The sequence below is a fragment of the Melitaea cinxia genome, chromosome 1, assembly GCF_905220565.1.
Source record: "Melitaea cinxia chromosome 1, ilMelCinx1.1, whole genome shotgun sequence".
NCBI lineage: Eukaryota > Metazoa > Arthropoda > Insecta > Lepidoptera > Nymphalidae > Melitaea > Melitaea cinxia.
Genome location: NC_059394.1, coordinates 15,740,171 through 15,756,203, shown reverse-complemented (window position 1 = coordinate 15,756,203; position 16,033 = coordinate 15,740,171). Strand labels below are relative to the sequence as shown.

Genomic DNA, 16,033 nt, shown 5'->3' with positions numbered 1-16,033 from the left:
GGTTGATGCGCTAACGATTACTTTCTTGATTCCCGCACACGAAAAATGTTTAAATAGGCTATGCAGCCTACATGTTTTTATAATAATAATAATAATAATAATAATTTTATTTCAGACAAAGTCCATACAATTAAACAGCAGAATACAAACATAATTAAGAAACAGAGAAAAAACCAAAATAAAACATAGGAAAATAATAAAACAGGATAATTATATCAAAATACACACAAATATACAATATTTAATAATCGATTAAATAGAATTCATGTCAATAATTTATTAATGCCAATAATAAGCAAAGTCAACCTATTAAATGAAATAATTAATTAACAAACAAAAAAAAGAAAAAAATAATAATTTTTAATACATTCAGAAATTTTTGCCTGTTTCTTGAAAACGAGTATTTTCGTCCTGTATTGGAGGTGATGGAATTTTAATTTTTGGAATTTTAAAGTTAAAACTACAGAAATTACTTCTTAATAATTAATTCTTAATTTAAGTATTTTTTATAGTGTTAAATACACGTTCCGCAACATTGTTCATAATTAATGAAATTTATAATATTGTAATGATTAAAAAAAGCCCATATCTACGTTTATGCCTAGTGATAAAATATACTTATACGACACAGCGATGAAACCGCACGAGATCCAAGAGAAGCTCGGGCTGACGCGCATCCGCGACCGCAACTGGTACGTGCAGCCGTCGTGCGCGACGTCGGGCGACGGGCTGTACGAGGGGCTCACGTGGCTCACCACCAACCACAAGTTATGAGCTGCGGAGTAGGCGGCGCGCCCGCCCGCACTAGCACGGTACGTTCATCACTCTATCACAATACTGAGCTTCTGGGCTTTCGTGATCAAACCTATGTCATAATTTAACACAACACATTATTAAAAACAACTATTTTATTTATAATTGTGTTTGCTGACCGACTCAATTACATCGACAAGTAATACAACGTAAGTAGACGAAAAAATAATCAAGTAAATACGCATTATCAAAGATTACTCCGAAAGAGTGTAGCAGTATAAGCACGGGTCAGATGCCCCTGGGGGAATTTATGTCAAAATTTTGATGACGAAATCACCGTGTTAAGAGGAACATTTCCCTAGGTTACCACACCTCTGAACGCGCTAGTTTTTCAAAAAAAAATTTTTTTCAAATTTTGAAAATAAAATTTTTTTCTCTTGCAATATAATATTTATTTGTGATTTTTCTACCAATCGCTAGATACACTAAAGAAGCATTAAATAAGGTACTTTTGAAGTCTTCGCAGCAATTGATATATCGGAATATCACAAATTCAAAATTTTAAAATTTTAAATCTCACGTATTTTAAGAGACACTATCACGATTTTTTTTTTATAAATAGCCCTTACTACGCTCTATAAAATATATTTTTTTCAAAATTTTCTCTAGGGTAGATCAGTGTTAAAAAAAATATTATTACTATCCTCATATGAATAATTAAGCATCTGAGCAAGTAATACTGCTATAATTTTTAAATGTAATTTTAATATTTACGATATTAATAATTATAACAGTAAGAAATTGATGTGCGATTTTTGTTTTTTATGTTTAAATTTTTTTTATAATTCTTAATGATGAACTTTTACTTGTTTTATGCATTAAGTTGTATTTCTACTCAAGAGGCATGAAAATTAAAAGATTATTTTAGCTACGTCTAAAGAAATTCTTTTAGTTTGTGTTTTATTTGGGAATGTTTTATATGAGGTTAATTTATATGTATATTGTTACTATTTTAGTTCTCGGTTTATTGTTACATTTGTTTCGAGCGAGCATCTAGTCGTCGCTCCCAATACGCGACAAGTTGATGCGTGTTTGTTTACTTTGTTGTTTTCTTGAATTCGCGGTCTAAACGTATGTTTTTTTTTGTCTGCTGATACGAAATCATCGAGTTATTACGAAGTTGACTGCCATATAGTTCAATATTAGTGATTCTGATATAGTGATTCAAATATTTTTATATTGTGATTTTGAATAAAAATAATTTTAAATAAATTATTTAAAACTAACATTTAAAGGCGAAAACGCAGTAATGTAACATAGTGACATTGTATTTAAATAGTAACATTTCATGTGATCTTAGCTATTTATCTTCGTTGATAAAAATGCGGAGTGACAAGAATCTCAAATGTGTTGTGTGTGATAGATCTGTGTTTAAAGTGAAAGGTCAAAAAAAAAATTTTAACAACCCCGGAAGATATCAAATTATGTCAAAGTGTGCTAGAAAAACCAAAAACTATTTTTCCAAATAGTGCAGTATGTGGAGCCTGTCGTATAAAAATGTATAAGCGCAAAGCTTCAGAAGCTTTCGATGAAACAGAAATTGAGCCGATTCCAGATTCGGACCCATCCGTTACTTATAAAGTACGGAGTGATTCTAACGAATTTTCAGAACATTATTTAGAACTCTTCATACCAAGAACTATATCTACACATAGATATTGTTTTATTTGTTCAAGCACTAGAGATTTAATTACTGTACCTGACAAAGCACGCTTACACTGTTATTCAAAGAAGTCTATTTTCATTCCTACAGGGAACCGTTGTTGTTCAACCCATATAATTAATAATCGGTTTTATGAAGACGATTTACAGTTAATTAAAATATATTGCTATGACACAAAAATTACAGCGAAAGATGTGAAAAATATTTTACACTCAGTCGATTATTCGCAAAAGACAATATCACAGTAACGATTGAAGAAGACAGTGGCGAAGATTAATTATTATTATTATTATTATTATTATTATTGTTATTATTATTGTTCTTATTATTAAAATTACATTTAAAAAATAAAAGCAGTATTACTCAGATGCTCAATTATAATTATTCATATCAGGATAGTAATAATATTTTTTTTAACAATGATCTACCCTAGAGAAAATTTTGAAAAAAATATATTTTATAGAGCGTAGTAAGGGCTATTTATAAAAAAAAATTCGTGATAGTGTCTCTTAAAATACGTGAGATTTAAAAATTTAAAATTTTGAATTTGTGATATTCCGATATATCAATTGCTGCGAAGACTTCAAAAGTACCTTATTTAATGCTTCTTTAGTGTATCTAGCGATTGGTAGAAAAATTACAAATAAATATTATATTGCAAGAGAAAAAAAAATTTTTTTTCAAAATTTGAAAAAAATTTTTTTTTGAAAAACTAGCGCATTCAGAGGTGTGGTAACCTAGGGAAATGTTCCTCTTAACACGGTGATTTCGTCATCAAAATTTTGACATAAATTCCGCCAGGGGCATCTGACCCGTGCTTATACTGCTACACTCTTTGTAATCAGATCTCGATGAAATTTAAATGTGACCATATGATAAACATCGGTAAAAATCATCAAAATCGGTACACCCAGTAAAAATTTATGCGGATTTTCAAGGATATCGCTCGATTTCTCTGGGATCCCATCATCAGATACTGGTTTCCTTATCATGGTACCACACCTGGGATATCTCCTTTCCAAAAAAAAGTAACCTCCTCCTTTTTTGAATTCGGTTAAAAACAACACATTTTTATCCTATGTAAGTTTATTTAAGTAAAGCACAACAGGAAAAATTTACTCAAAATTTGTGAGTACCCCGCTTAGCGAAGCAATTCAATCGTATAGAAGATCACAGCTAAATAACATGTTGACTAGCTGGTGCTTGACGATTGATGCGGTTTGTAGTACCTCGGTTTTCCGCTACAAAGGTTGTGGGTTCGATTCCCGTCTGAGTGGGTGTATTTTTCCTATTTACTATTATTATTTCTATTTATATTTATTGATAAAAAATTTTAACTGTCACCAACACAAGCATTAAGTTGCTTACCTTAGGAACAGAAGACCGTGTGTATGTGTTAAATATAGATTAACAATATTAATAACACTGCTATCAAGTGATATTTTATTCCAGTGGTGAGTAAGGTAGTCAGAGCTCCTGCAGCATAGCAGGTAGCATAAGCTATAGTATCTGGTTACTGTGTACTTGTTTGCCACCTTTGTAATCAAAGAAATGACATTCAACTATCTCATTTATTATATATAGTGTACATATTTACATACAATTCTAATTTTTCATCTATGCCAAAGTTTTACATTTTTATATTTATGCATGTCTCTTAACAATTTACAAAAAGAAATCCCTACATACATTTTTGCTTCTAATATGACGTGTATAATCGCGTACGCCTCAAAATAGCAGAAATTTTGTTATCAATTTAAATGCATTAAGTTTTCCTGTTTAATTTCAGGTGAAGATTTCGATGCCATTTATTATAAGTAAGCTGCATCCGTGCCTGTCGGATCTAGAAATTTCCACGTGAACCAGTGTCGATTGGACTATACGCGAGTGCACACTGTGGCAGTGAACCGACTATAGACTTAAACTCTAGTTAGTCATACAGTGAACTTATTGTCACACAAATGATAAATCAATTATTCCATTATTTAAATGAAAATTAGAGCTTTGTTGTATCGAAATATTTGATTATTTTTTTATGTTATTTAAAAGGAAATTATTACATAGAGTAAATGATTTTTTTTTAATTATTATTATTATTAATAATTTAAATGTTTACCTCCATTTTTGTATGATAGTAAAGTAGTTTCGGAGCTAATACGTTATACTAAACTTGTAAGAGTCTGCGAGTGGGATGTTCTTGTACGAGTATTTATAAAGCAATAAAGGCACGCTGCGTTATATAGACGAATATTGTACAGTAGCTTAATAAAATTGGTACGCAGTTTATATACAGTAGACGAATCGAGACAGACTGAAATTTTTGGCATTGTTAGTTTAAATTTATGAAGAAAATTTTAAAGAGATTAAAAAAATTAAAATGCTTCAAATTGAATTTAGCTCTATACAATTATGATGTTTAAAACATACATATATTTTAGGTGTATTTCCAATGAATGTATATTTTTTCGTTGCTATTTTTGTACTCGTTCATTTCTTAAATTAGGGTATTATTAATAAAAAATTTAGGAGGAAGAAAATGAAAGAAAAATTTTGTAAAATTATTTTCACCTTTATGATAAGACGAAAACATCTTTCAATATGGTTTTGGAAAATTGCAATTTTCTTATTTTACTAATTTTGTTATTGATACTGCTCTGAGATGTCACAAATACAGTACGCTATTAAAAGGTACGCCACTGTATAATGCAGACTTTTCGTACAATTTGTCGGTAAAATTTTATTAATAGGATCATATGAAGAAAAACTAAATCATCGAAATACATCCTTAAAATATTATGTACTATAAAGTAAAATGATCTACCGGTAAAATAATGTAAGCTGGCACACTACACATTCACATGCACTCGTGTTGTCTATGAGTTGGCGTGCCCGTGACGTCATGGTGTATACGCCTCACAAAAAATCTTGTTTTTTTTTTAAATGCCAGATGACAGTTTATTTCTTTATTTAATATAAAAAACTTTTTATTAACAGTTTTTATATTGTTGTGCTGTAAAAGTTTCAGACTAAGACATCTGAGTAACGCCCAAAACAAAGGATTGGACATATTTTTTTTTTTAAATAAAATGCTTATTAGTAAATTTTTGCAAAATAGTCTATTGAATAAACACTTAAAATTATGACGCCGAAGTATTTTCATTATCATCATATATATTAGGATCTTTGATTCGGTTGAAAAGTAAATAAATAATTTACCAGAGATTGATTTGAAAATACTGGAAGGCTTAATGCTTCAGCTTTTTGTGTGTTTGATATTCTAGAGTTACTTGGGACCATTATGGTTTGTTGGTAATGTGTATTGTGTTGTGGCTACGACTTGTGAAGAGGATTTTACAAATATATATTGTTTGTGATTAAAATCGGTTATTTGAACGATAGTTTAATTTCATATATCGCGATACTCATTTTGATTTCTTTTATAATATTACTTTTAAATTATATATATAATATTTTAAAACATTAGAAACAATTTCATTATTATATTCTGTTAACAACAATTTACGCCGCCTAGCCCGTTGGCGCAGTTTGTAGTGCCCTGCTTTCTGTTCTTCGGGTTGCAGGTTCGATTTCGGCCTGAGGCTGGGTGTAATATAATATTTGTATTTATACATGTATTATTTCTATGTATATTTATCAAAAAAATAAATAAAATATAGTTATGAAAGTCGGCTGTCACCTGTAACACTAGCATTAAGTTGCTTACATTGGAACAGACGACCGTGTGTGTATGTTATATGATATTTATTTATATTATTGTATTTATTTATTAATTTAAATTCTTATTAAATAAATGAAAAAGCCAAACGAAACGATAAACGGAACATTTAATAGAGAAATTAAGTTAATAAAGGTTGATTTCGGAACGACAACGACTATGGCAAAGAAGTTGTGACTTGTAATTTTGTAATCCTCTTTACAAATCTGAACCAAGTAGAGTTGCCTTTACGCGCATAGACAAATATTTTCCCACCTTAAGTAAAACTAAACTTTACTTCTGATTGTTTTTACTAATCTTTAATTTGATGAATGTTAAAATAAAATTAATAAAAGCATAAACATTATATAATTTCTTATTTAGTTAAAAATATACACATTTTTATCTGTATTGTGTTTATTTAAACAAACTAATGATTTGACGTTTCTATTTAAATACATTTTTTCTTTTAGCCTAGCATCATAGAAAGGTCAAGTGAAGGTCAATGTTTATTTGGTGACTTATGAATTATGATTGCTGTAATTGGTAATTTACATCCGGTCATAAATGCCAGTCAAGTCACATAGTATCTGTCGATAAACTAACATATTCTGATATAACAATATATATTGTCTTTAGAAATTTGCGTAGTTTTTAACAAATTGGATATTTTAAGCTTTAAATAGTAGAGACATCGGGATCAAAAATGTATATTTCAAACATATATTGTTATATTCAAGTTACAAAGAAATATAATTTGTTTCTCAATTTAAAACGTGTACTACAAAATAAAAAGTCAAGTGTGTGTCATTTACGTTGAACGAAAGGCTCGGCTAATAGTTAAACGAAAGCTCGATTTCTCGATGGTTTCTTCTGATTAGTTCAGTCTAGGTTTATTTTCATACTTCTCATTAATTTGATAGAACACATATCGTAGAAATGCACCCGAATGAGGCCTGAAATCTCTGACAATTGCTTTTTAAACTGTTATATATATAATATGATGTTATATCGGAAAAAATATTAAATAAATAACTATTTTAAGACCTATTTTGTACTCTAATTTTGTTGCAATTTATTTTTGTACGTCGATATTTTGTTATTTCTTTAAGGAAATTAGGTTTAACAATCTCCTAACTCCTAATGATCTTTCTAAAATAAAAGTCAATTTCCAATCTTTTTTTTGATCGATTACATAGATAATTTACTTGGTTGTTGTAAAGTGCTTTGTTTGTAACCACTCTATTGAGTAAGATATCTTTGTATTCTTTAGTTTGAAGAATATGCCTTCTAACGACGTTCTTCCACTAACTAAAACAATATTACCCTAATTTGTAACTTAAAGCTTTTGTACCCTAAACACTAATCGGAAATAGTTGATAAGAATTTTGTATGTGAACGACTTGGACGCTAGTTTTAGTTAAATAAAATTCACAATCAAATGAAATTATTTAGATGTATTTAATTTTTAGATACATAAAAGTGCAATTATGGAGCACGGAAAAAGATAAAATGTTTGATTTATTATAATGATCGTTTCCAACGGTAAGCTTGGTTGTAAATTATCTCGAAAGGTGTGGTTGAGCTACAGTCTGCTGTATAATATTGTAGAAAAGTTATTTCAATATAAATTCACACATATAATGGGAGTTTTTATTAATTTTTAATGCCTATTTGACAATTATTATGTAAATGTCAACAACGGTAGTTTTTTATCTTACAATGATTGTAGTAAAAATGCACAAAAAACGAATTTAAAATATTTTTTAAGAATGTTTTTAAGATGTTATATTGTTGCATTGAAACATCTTTTTAACCGAGTTCACAAGATTCGCAACTAATAACATCTACATGTGTTCAAATCTCAATCTCAAAAAAAAAAACAACTACGCATAAGTTACTCGTATTTTAATGCATAGAGAAATATATTCCATATTTCGTTAAATTTAGAAACAAGCTTAAAAACGATGATTTATTAACGATTCCGTTTACTACATTTCCTTTTAAAACTTTAATATTATTTGCATCTTTTAAATGTTAATTGTATCTTCTAAATATTGAAATTGATATTAGGTTTCTAACTATCTGAACAATAATATTACCATCATTATTACTTGACGGTATTATATTAGCAATAATTCAGTGCAAAATAATTTGAAAGGTCGTTAGATAGTTGGGAAAATATTTTAAACAGAGCTATTTTCTGAAGCGATGGTGGAAGAGCCAGCTGTGACGTCATCGCAGCGGGGCGGAAGTATAATTTGCAGTTCTTCGTAAAGCGGAATTTCGTCTTCGGGAATGGCGTCAACTAGAATCGGTGCTGCTTCGTTTATGTCTTCACTGTTAATATTATTATTTTTTTATATAATATCTGGTGCATATAATAAGTCTCGACTTGATGGAATAACTGCTAAATATAGTTTTACCGGACTGTTTAAAAAATTTGATACAGTCCTAGGCGTAAATGCAACTTCTCAAATATGTCTAGTTTTTAAGTATTTTTTACTAACACCTGGATCTTGATTGGATCATAATAAGTAATTTTTATTTATTAATTTACGTCTATGTCGGCTAATAAGCGTACGGTCCATGATGGTAAGCGGTTACCGTAAACGACACCAGAAGCGTAGCACGCACTTCAGCGTTGTTGACCCTACCCCCTATTCTTCCCAGGAGCTGTGGGGACCTTGCTAACCACAGTAACCCTACTTGAGAGCAGTGTTACTTTGCCGTGATCTTCTGTAGGGTTGAGGTACTTCTCAATTCGGGATGCTTTATATTTTGAGTAGGATATAATTACCCTACTGACCTCTACCTCAATTAAAATAATATACAAATATATATAAATTAATAATCTAAATCCATGTTAATTATGGTCATGGATAGCGTGAATCATACGCTATACGCATATCACGTTTTAGGTTACGGCATAATTTTCAATAGATAACGCTAGTGTAAAGTTGTGAACCGTCTCGAATTATTACACAAAAAAATCTCAGATGAACTAAGACGTTGACTTTAAAATTAACTACTAAAGTTGATGACTCTTGACTTCATCAAATAGTACTTACTCCACTCGGTCACCAGCCTTGGGTCCAGCCAGGACGGAAGTATAAAGCCTCGCCTTAGCTCCATGGAGTCTCATACCAGCGGGTATATCGTCCACGCCAGACCGCGTTTCTGGTATTGGATGTAGATTATTATTACCTGTTAAAATTACGTGTAAAGATAAAACTCAATCCTGTCTAAATTAATGGTCTACGAGTAAAAAGTGTTAGAAAACTATAAAGTACAGCGAATCTTTATGTTATTTACTATGTCTGTTATAATTATACGAAAAAGTTATTTTTGAGATAAAACTTATTTAAGCACGCTTTGACTTGGGGAGTAAGCTGGTGAATGCGTGACGAGACCGTTACGAAAACTGTGATCGGGTGAGGCTAACGGAAATTAAAGGATATATAAGTTAGTGAAGATAAAAAGAGACAGTTACGTTTTTGGAGGATCCTCCCTTTTCGGTGGTGGATGAGGAACTTAACACCCTATTCCATCACACCCCCCAAACACTCGTAAAATACGTTCGTAGATACCCCATGCACTTCAGATAATTTGTAAGCAGCATACCTTTATCATATAACCCAAAACAAAGGATAAGCAACAATGCAGGATAGATGTCAAACAGTCATCCACCTATGTATCCATCACTGCCCTCTAATATCACGTCAATTCACGTTACATAATATATATTGGTCTTTTGTCAAAACATGGTCAAAGCTCAACGCATCGCTTAGCATGGCGTCGCGTCCTAGCCGCTTAGGTTTAGTGTCGAGTACATTAATAAAGATAAAAATAAATAAATAATAAATTGTGTAAATATCTTTTATTTACCTTCCTCTAAATTTATCGCAGTTTTATCGTTCACCTTCGTTGATCGATCATTTTTATGGGAAGATAAAACGAAACAAGTCTCTTTTGAGTTTTCTGAAAAACATTTATTCATTACAGTATTAAAATATTGATAGGACAATAAATTATTTATTAAACAATCGTTTTAATAGACAAACGTTTGGATACGACTTTTACCCCTTTTCTTTTCCCGCGCTGGAATATCTGCATATCCGCGAAATAATGACTCGAGTTCATCTGGAGTCAGCCGACGGAGGTATGGAACACGCTTAAGGTCGGGTCGGTGGAGTGATCGGAACGAGTTTCTGTGCTATAAAACGATAAATGAAACAAAATTTTTAAAATGTTCAAATATTCTAAAATGTTGTAGATAGATATATTAAAATCTTCAATACCCAATAAGGATGAAGCTGGTCCGAGGTGAAATAATTATAGGTAAATCTAAGTGAAGACAAATTTAAAATTTCTTTTTTTTTTAAGTGTAAGAGAAGGATCAGAGCTTAATCCACCACGCTGCTCCAATGCGGGTTGGCGGATATATGAGTAACGATATTAACCCCTACTATGAGTAACGATCGCTATCAGTTGTACATGATAACAACTAGGACTGACAGCTTAACGTGCTTTCCGAGGCACGTTGGGGATATCCACAAGAACTAACAACCAGACCGGAAATAAATATTTGTTTAAACACAAATATCCCCTCCGAGCGGGAATCAAACCCGCGACCGTCGGTGTTTAGGCACCGCCGACACCGCACACGCACCATTACACCAAAGCGGTGGTTACTTGCGTTAGTAGGGTTAAATCATATTAAAGGCCAAGATGAGTAGGAACAAGATACCTTGACAAGGCCTGGAGGCACTTGCATCCTTTCGCACGCACAAGACATACTCAAGCAGTGTATTACGCTGTCGTGTTTCACTGATATTGCGGATAAGCCACTATGAACTAAGTCTTCGCTAATCTAAATAAAAATATATATTTGTTTTATCATTATTAAATAAGGTTTTCCTTTGCCTCTAAAGTAAGAAAAACAACATTATCAAGGTCGACTATTATAGGATCAAGTAAAAATTTTCCATTATTTTCTTTATCGTACGTTAAAAGATCAAAAACCACGCTTGAGTAGAGTTTACAGTAAATCGAGTTTTCTATAGTCCTTTTTCCCTTTTGATAGACGGGTCAAATGTTACAAGGTGTTTTTATCGGGGACCAAAGTCGCTCAGTAAAGATTAAATTCAGACCGCGTGAGCTTCCATTTATACTCTGCGTTTGACAGCCGGGGCGGAATCGATAACTATTATTTTGGGCGTTTTTTATTTGTCTAAAAATTATAGGCTAAAAGGGCAGACCTTCTACAATTATGGACATTAATTAATAAAAAAAATTAAATATTCAAAGATTATATAAATTTACATAAACATTTCAATATGATTTTCCTATGAATGAGTGTCTATTCAACCTGAAGTTCTGAACGCTACGTTTACAAAATGAGATTTTCATGTTTACCTGTAGTTCCTTGCCTTCACAACATGGTACAAGCTGTGGTAATATGGGCATTTCTTCTTTTAACTTTTGTCCGCTATTCAAATCTATTTGCATATTGTCGCCACTCGCTACTGGATTCATAACGAAGATAGATCCATTTGACGAACGCTTTTCTTTTACTTCCATGTTATGTGAAGACGCGTCTTTTATGGACGTATTCATATTGCCAAAATCTTTAACGGTCAAAATAGAGGTTTGTTCGTGTAACAACTGCATTGTGGGAGATATTTTAAAGCGGTATTTCTGTAGTTTGTTGAGTGTTTAATTTTTCTGTTTTTACATTTTCAGCAAAATTTTAACACTGATGTGACATTTCCATTTTTGAAATAGGTAACAGTATTTATAATAATATTTTTTAGCATAGATTATATTGTATTAATCAATGAATGAGGTTCTACTTTCAATTTTTTTTCAGAATATATGGTACCTACCTATATATTGTATAGTAGATCCAAAAAGCTAATGAAACGTGTGAGACGTATTCTATGTACCTACCTATCGCCGTATCCACTCTTTTATGTGGTTAAGAAGCGGGTATCGAATGCGGATCACGTAGCGATACTTCAGTCAAAATACCCCTTAGTGTGAAAGTACTTTGAAGCTGACAATGAATGCCCACTTAGTTTTTTTTTAACCAATGTACGTGTACTCGACTTTGTGGAATGTTTTATTGGGTAACATGAATTTTTTACGTGTGGATCTAAAATTATATGAAATTCAAAATTACACTTTTACCGAGTCTTTCACGGGCTAATTATGTAGTAATTAATATAAGTAAATTATTAGGTATTTTTACATCAATTGACATTAAAAATCACTTTATTCAAATAGGTCTCAAAAGCGACCGAATAATCATCTTATATACAAACTAGCGACCCGCTCCGGCTTCGCACGGGTATAAAATATAATTATAGCCTATGTCATTCACTGAAAAAATGATTAAAATCGATCCAGTAGTTTTGATTTATTCAATACTGCCCGTGGCCCGCACGCGTTAACTTTAGAGTAAAAGCCGGCCGGAACCGCCGCAAACGCTACGTACCGCAATTTTTATATCTGTAATATCTTCGAAAATATTCATTTAAATCATATACTGTAAAGGGCCATATAGATCTATATTAAATCAACAATGTATTTAAGGTATTTAATTAGATAAGGATTAATGCTGTATTGGTTAAAATCGCTTTGAAAATTAGCCATTATTGGTCGTAAAAAGTAAAAATGTTATTGTGGGATATCCATAAGAGATAGGTATATACCATCGCGGAGTTTTCTGTAGACCTTTTCAATGTGTACAATACTTAGTACATTATTTTGATAAATCTCGTAGGGTTCAGGCTGCGTTTGCAATATAAGCGGAAAAAATGTAATTATTTACGACATCACATTAGAAACCTCAAAAATAACAGTATTTCTCCACTATTTAATGGATGTTATTATACATATAGACCTTCCTCTTCAATTACTCTATCCATTTAAAAAAACCGCATCAAAATCCGTTGCGTAGTTTTAAAAATTTAAGCATATGTACATACATAGGGACATAGGGACAGAGAAAGCGGCTTCGTTTTATACTATTCTTATATACAAATTAAAATTTCAATTTGACTATTTAATACTATATATCTAATATATATAAACGAGCAAATCTTGTATATATATTAAGATTTTCATGAAATTTAGTATGCAGGGGATTTCGGGGGCGCTAAATCGACATGGCTAGGATTCATCATCTTCCTGCCCTTATCCCACTTATGTAGGGTCGGCACAACATGTTTTTCTCTTCCATTCCTCTCTATTATTCGTCACTTCAGTGCTTACTCCTTTCTTTCTCATATCCTCACTCACACAATCCATCCATCGCTTTTTCGGTCTGCCGATCGCTTTTCGTCCTTCGACATTCATCCCTAACATTCTTTTACCGACATAGCGACATTTTAACTGAGGTAGGGCACAGCAGGAATTTCCTGTTCAAAATATTCAGCAGCCCGACTGGGGTAGTACCTCGACCTTGCAGAAGATCACAGCAAAATAATACTGTTTTCAAGCAGTATTGTGTTCCTGTTGGTGAGTAAGGTGACCAGAGCTCCTGGGGGGATTGGGAATTGGGCCGGCAACGCGCTTGCGATGCTTCTGGTGTTGCAGGCGTCTATAAGCTACGGTAATCGCTTACCATCAGGTGAGCCGTACGCTTGTTTGCCGACCTAGTGACATAAAAAAAAAAAAAAATAGCGGTCATCCCTCCTCATTACATGCCCATACCACGCTAACCTATTGCTCCTCATTTTCTCTGTCTGTCTGGCTAGGATTCATTTTTAGAAAAGGTCGTTTTATCCCCTAGGGGAGGGCCCCTATCCCTGTTTTTGGGCAATGAAAAAATGGCTACAATATAGTTATAATACGAAGTTAAATTTCGCATTTGTTAATATAGTTGTAATAGCTCAGGTGGGAAATCGGCCAGTCGGAATCGTCCGATTAGACCGTGCTTCAAATCCCCATGGATCGATTATTTTTTCCTTTTTTTTTCTAATTGCAGTCATAATTTTTTTATTTAAAAAACTAGTTCATTTTATTATTATTATGTCGGTAAAATCAAAAAATATTATTCATATTTTATCAGTGTGTAATTCGTATTTAAATATGATTTCCACAAAACACGATTTACTAAAAATATGAGGCTAAGCTCGGTCACCCAGGTAATTATTTTTAAAAGTGAAGCTATAACTATTCGGAATGTAGATTCTGCAGAGAATAATCGGCAAAAAACTCCACAGTTCCTCTTTTAAAAGTAATATTTAAACTGTGTACAGTTTCACTAAGTCTACACATATTTTTCATCCATGTTATAGTATTAAAATAAATTACTTTTCTAGATACTAACGTATTTGATTGTAAAATACGTAGACATAAATTATAAAAACATGTTTTGGCCTGCTTGTTGATTTGTTTTGTTGTTTCATGATCATGATGATATCTTAATGATGAAAAAGCATGGGATTGAATTAACTTTCCGAGTGCTGGGGCGGGAGCCAACGACGGAGTGTCATCACTGCGACGTCGGCGCCGAGGACACGGCGGAGATCACGCGCGCGGACTGTCCAGCGTGGAGTGAAGAGCGTGCCACCTTATCGGCAGTTGTTGGGCTGGATCTCTCGCTGTCGGCTTTAATCAGGGCTATGGTCGACAGTGAGGAAAAATGGATAGCAGTTTCCTCCTTCTGCAATTCCATTATGCTGCAGAAGGAAGCGGCAGAACGGGAGCGAGAACAAGATCCAAACTCGCTCCTGATTCGTCGCGGAAGGTGCGGTCGGCGACGCCGGGCCTACCTGGCCAATCTGCCGCCGTAACGCCGGACCAGTGGGCGATAGATCGGGGTATACATCGTCCTTATTGCACGGTCCTGAGGAGGGAGGCGACCTTAGTGTTCGAGGGAGCCTCTCAGGAGTTAAGAATCGCGTCGAGCTTGAAAGGCAACCGCTAGCGGTATCGCGGAAGTGCAACTGTGTCCCTGTGATTCCGTTCAGGCGTGTCGAAGGAACACCCCAGAGGTTTTAGTCCGTGCGACTCGGACATACCCTCCAGCTCCCCCGGGCTGTAGGCATCCGTTAGGGATTTCCTCTGGGTTAAAAAAAAAAAAAAAAATGGGATTGAATTAAGCTTGAAGGGAGAGAATTAAGATTGAGTAGGTGGAATGTGACGATTTCGGCAGACACGATTGGCTGTCGTGTTTTCCCTGGTCATTTCAGAATCGTACTGTTTTTTTTTTTTTTTTGATAACGACCTTAAATTTGGAATTGAGTACCTACTGGGAGTTTTTTTCCAGCGGCTTTTTTTCTCTAGGGATGGCTTTCGGCTCCAGAGTAATTTTTGCAATATTTAACAACGCCGATGTCTTCCGAGACACTATAGATTAGAGCATATTAAAAAAATTATTGTTCTTTATTGCATAACACTGGGTAGCTATGATACATTATCAAGTTTGTACTGTACCTAATTTTACCGTTTGTAGCAATTTGGATTTGCTACTATGATTCTTTTATTAGTATTCTTTAAATATAGAATTATTTGACGTTAGTAAATTTGTGTAATCACCGTTAAAATAAATATTTTCATTTCATTAGCCTTGTTCAAATTTGAATAACGTCTTTCTATCAAGCGTCATATGAAAAACCAATGTTATCTACATAAATAAATATGAATATTTGTCTATATTTCCTTTATAGAATCATAAACTATACATCTGATCATGTCACGATCATCAGCAAAGTGCACAAAGGTTAGCATGAGCCCACAAAGGTTTCAGAGTTGGTACGATCAAAAATTAATAAATATATAAATAAAAGCGTAGCAATGCGCGCAGGGTACAGCTAGTTAAAGATAAATAA

The 16,033-nt window shown here is 32.9% G+C and overlaps 2 protein-coding genes across 2 annotated transcripts in view; one reads left to right on the top strand and one right to left on the bottom strand.

Annotated features, from left to right (window-relative positions):
• LOC123657742 (ADP-ribosylation factor 6) overlaps nt 1-4,494 on the top strand; it is a 41,437-nt gene extending 36,943 nt beyond the window's left edge. Inside the window, exons 6-7 of the mRNA XM_045593260.1 lie at nt 632-812; nt 4,266-4,494. Coding sequence (XP_045449216.1) covers nt 632-774 — 143 coding nt within the window. The 3' untranslated portion in view covers nt 775-812; nt 4,266-4,494. The remainder of the gene's footprint in view (nt 1-631; nt 813-4,265) is intronic.
• Nucleotides 4,495-8,377: 3,883 nt separating this feature from the next.
• On the bottom strand, nt 8,378-11,864 carry LOC123654315. The gene is made up of 6 exons (XM_045590230.1): nt 11,610-11,864; nt 10,942-11,064; nt 10,275-10,407; nt 10,080-10,172; nt 9,263-9,398; nt 8,378-8,531 (listed from the first exon to the last, which is right to left on the bottom strand). The coding sequence occupies exons 1-6, from the start codon at nt 11,862-11,864 to the stop codon at nt 8,378-8,380; spliced, it is 894 nt and encodes a 297-aa protein (XP_045446186.1).
• Nucleotides 11,865-16,033: the final 4,169 nt, after the last annotated feature.